This window comes from Thermobia domestica, chromosome 9 (assembly GCF_964235325.1).
Source record: "Thermobia domestica chromosome 9, izTheDome1.hap1.1, whole genome shotgun sequence".
NCBI classification, from domain to species: Eukaryota; Metazoa; Arthropoda; class Insecta; order Zygentoma; family Lepismatidae; genus Thermobia; species Thermobia domestica.
Window position 1 is genome coordinate 149,946,733 of NC_137462.1, and position 3,418 is coordinate 149,950,150.

The window sequence follows — 3,418 nt, forward strand, 5'->3', positions numbered from 1 at the left end:
AAATGTCACATTAAAAATAACAATAAAATTATCATTCTATAATCATAATTTATATCCAATATATGTCTTACATACAGAATTATTTAACTAAACGTTACATACTTTATTCTACTCAAATAATTAAATCTATTCAAGGTTTAGAAAACAATTAATGTCTCTAATATTATTCAACCTATTTCTTCAATTTAAATTTCTAAGTAGATTCTTTAAAAGTCAATCAGTTACATACCATTAACAGTAATATACATAGTAACCGTGAAATTTGAAACGGCTACAAAAGAAAGAAAAAGTTACATATTCATACATCAGGCATTATTAAATTCCGAAATTGCATAATGCATTAACATATTTTATTTTCTCCTTAATACCAATAATTTGTATATCAGCGTCGCAAAGCAACTAATGCTTCTAAAATCACTGTGGGATCCTCACCTGACAGATTCCACTCTATTTTCTTTTCTCCCAGCTTCGTAAGGAGCTTAAAAGCAAGTTCACACGCAGAGGAATGCTTTTCAGTCATGGTAAAAGTGTGCTTACAGTGTAAGTCCGAAATGAGCCAAGTCTGAGCACGTGAACAGAGGATAACGTCAAGCATAGCGACTTACGTTATGTTACCGCACCAAATCTCTCATGGACATCAGTCAGGATTGCAGACTGCATATTCAAATAACTAAAACATGTTTGGTCTCTTCCTCATTCATATACAAGATTGAACGTCCATAATTGTGTTTTTATTAATTATTTTCTTCGTATTAATGAAGAAGGCATGTGACATTGTGATTACATTATAAAAGCATCCCTAGATGTAGGCAGTGGCGGATCCAGGGGGGTCGATCGGGGCGATCGCCCCTCCCAGAAGAGGAAACTTTCTTATTTTATATATATAAATAAAACCCATCCCAAACTTTGGAGCTCTTAAAAGTAGCTCTACGTAGCAGTAACTCAACCCACCGCCCCCCAGAAGGCCGTCCTGGATCCGCCCCTGGATGTAGGTGACTAGGTCTACACCTTGAAAGTAATGAAAAAAACTCGACACGTAACAAGAACGTTACTTTTGCTGAGAACCATTTAGAGAACAAAAATTGTACATGAAACTTAAACGAATCGAGAAAAATCCCAATCTGTTTCATCCTATCGAGTACAATTACGTTCTCTTTTAAGTTCAGTCGCAGTTGAATTCATTAGGCTTTTAAGGCATGTTATTTTAAATTTTAGTTTAAGCATACTGTTAAAATTTTGTAATACGTATCATAGCATGTTACTATTTTTCTTTTCAGCTGGTTCATTGTGAAATAAACTGAAACATAATGATACCTCATTTCGTCCTTTATTGGTTAACTAGTACTTCAATAGTGATTGCAAAAATGATTTCAATGCAAACAACTAATCCGACCAAGACTCAAATGACTAATTGTGTACGTACCATACTAAACAAACATTTCCAAACAACAACTCTACTATTACAAGATGAGTCAACAGAAGAATACGCTGATATGGTTTCGAGTTATTATAATGGTACTATTATTCGGACAAATCAATATTTGATGGCTACTAGTTCTCAAACTTCGACATTGAAGTTGAATGAAGAAACTATGGGGTTTATTTTCTTCTTAATTCGACAAAATAGTTTTCAAACAATGATCAGGAATATAAAGTTGCTGTATTTTAAGTCTCGATCTAAGTTCTTGGTAGTCCTCATTGGATATAAGTGTTCACATCAAGTTGCTCGAAGAATATTTGAAGTGGCTCTGCACAATTCTATACTGAATATTATTGCCATCTGTTTTCCACTTAAAGAACAATTTCGAGATATCCATATTTACTCATATTTCCCATATTCTGAAAAGCATTGTGGATTTGTAGATAAGGTAATAACGTTGGACACATGGAGAAACGATTATTTCTTGATTGGTACTGACCTGTTTCCCAACAAAATAAAAAACTTGCACGGCTGTCCATTTAGAATCACAATTATTAACTTTCCACCCCAAATCATAACTCGTCCAAATGCTAATACATCGATGAAATCTGTGACAGGTATATCATTTAATACAATTAGTGTCATAGGTGATAAACTAAACTGCTCTTTAGACATGAACATTAGAGACAACTGGGGACAACACGGAAGTCCTTCGAACAATGGAACATTCTCTGGAGATCTACTAAAAATAATCAGTGGAAAAATAGAAGGTAGCTTTGTGGCTGTATCCATGAAAACTGTTTATATAGGATATTTTGATCAAGTTTGGTCAGGGGAATTTACGCATTTTGTATGGGTAGTACCTCAACCAGACTTTTATCCATCATGGATGAGTATACTTTTGCCTTTGACGCTGCGTTCATGGATTTGTGTCTTATTTAGTTACTGTTCTGTCGTAGCTTGTACTGCAATCGCAGGAGTTTTCGTTCAACGAAAGAATTGGCCAATATTTCAAACTCCATTTTTAAATCACTTATCTGTTCTTATAGGTATTTCAACCCCTGTACCTCCGCGAATATTTCCAGTCAGATTAGTGTTCATCGTATGGGTTATTGGTTCCTTTGTTATAAATTATAGCTATCAGGCAGCTTTGTTTGGCTTTGTAACAAAGCCACATAAATATCCTGCCATTAACACTATGTCTGATCTCGTTCAATCGGGAATAGCTTTCGGTGGTTTTGATGTTCATCGTCCAATCTTCAGTGATGCCACAGACCCATTGATAAAAACAGTGAATGACAGATGGGAATCGAAAGAAGATGAAATAAAAGACATATTGTTAAGAATTGCCGAAAAACGAGATTTTGCTTTCATGCACAGACAATCCATGATTCAATACATTATGTACGATGAGTCTCTCTTTAACTCCCGTGGTAAACCGTTATTACACATACTCCCTGAGGTTGTCAACTCTGTCCCTACTGCCTACATTTTAAAGTTTAATTCACCATATGTGAACTCATTTAGCACTATTATTAAGACAATCGTGCAATCAGGATTAAAATTACAATGGGAAAGAGAAATTTTGCACTATTCTCTTCTGGTCGCAAGTAAATCCATGAATAGCGATGTAGATAATAGCAAAGTTGCTATTACTAAAAATGATTTGGTAGGAGCATTCGCTTTACTTGCAGTGGGATTAAGTACAAGTACTCTCATATTTTTATGTGAACTTCTACGAAAAGCTTCAAGGAAATTTGGATTACTGCATCAGGTATTTGAAGTCAATGACCGATGAATTCATGATTCAAGATTAATTAGACATGTGAATGAAATGTATATAATAAACACTAAATTGATTTTTAGAACAATGAAACTCGGAAATTAACTTTTGTCTATTTCTGTTATAATGATTGATTCGGACGCATGCTTTTCTAATAGCATGATTTGAGATAATAGTACAGTAAAACCTCTGAATAACGGACACCAATGGGACGG

At 34.5% G+C, this 3,418-nt stretch overlaps 1 protein-coding gene across 1 annotated transcript; it reads left to right on the plus strand.

Annotated features, from left to right (window-relative positions):
- Nucleotides 1-2,093: 2,093 nt before the first annotated feature.
- Nucleotides 2,094-3,218, plus strand: LOC145661060 (uncharacterized). Its single transcript, XM_081726497.1, has one exon. It carries the CDS (start codon nt 2,094-2,096, stop codon nt 3,216-3,218), a length of 1,125 nt encoding a protein of 374 aa, XP_081582623.1.
- The last annotated feature ends 200 nt before the right edge of the window (nt 3,219-3,418 follow it).

Excerpts from the sequence above, each read along its gene's own strand:
- LOC145661060 (XM_081726497.1), top strand. The coding sequence starts at position 2,094 with ATGAACATTAGAGACAACTGGGGACAACACGGAAGTCCTTCGAACAAT.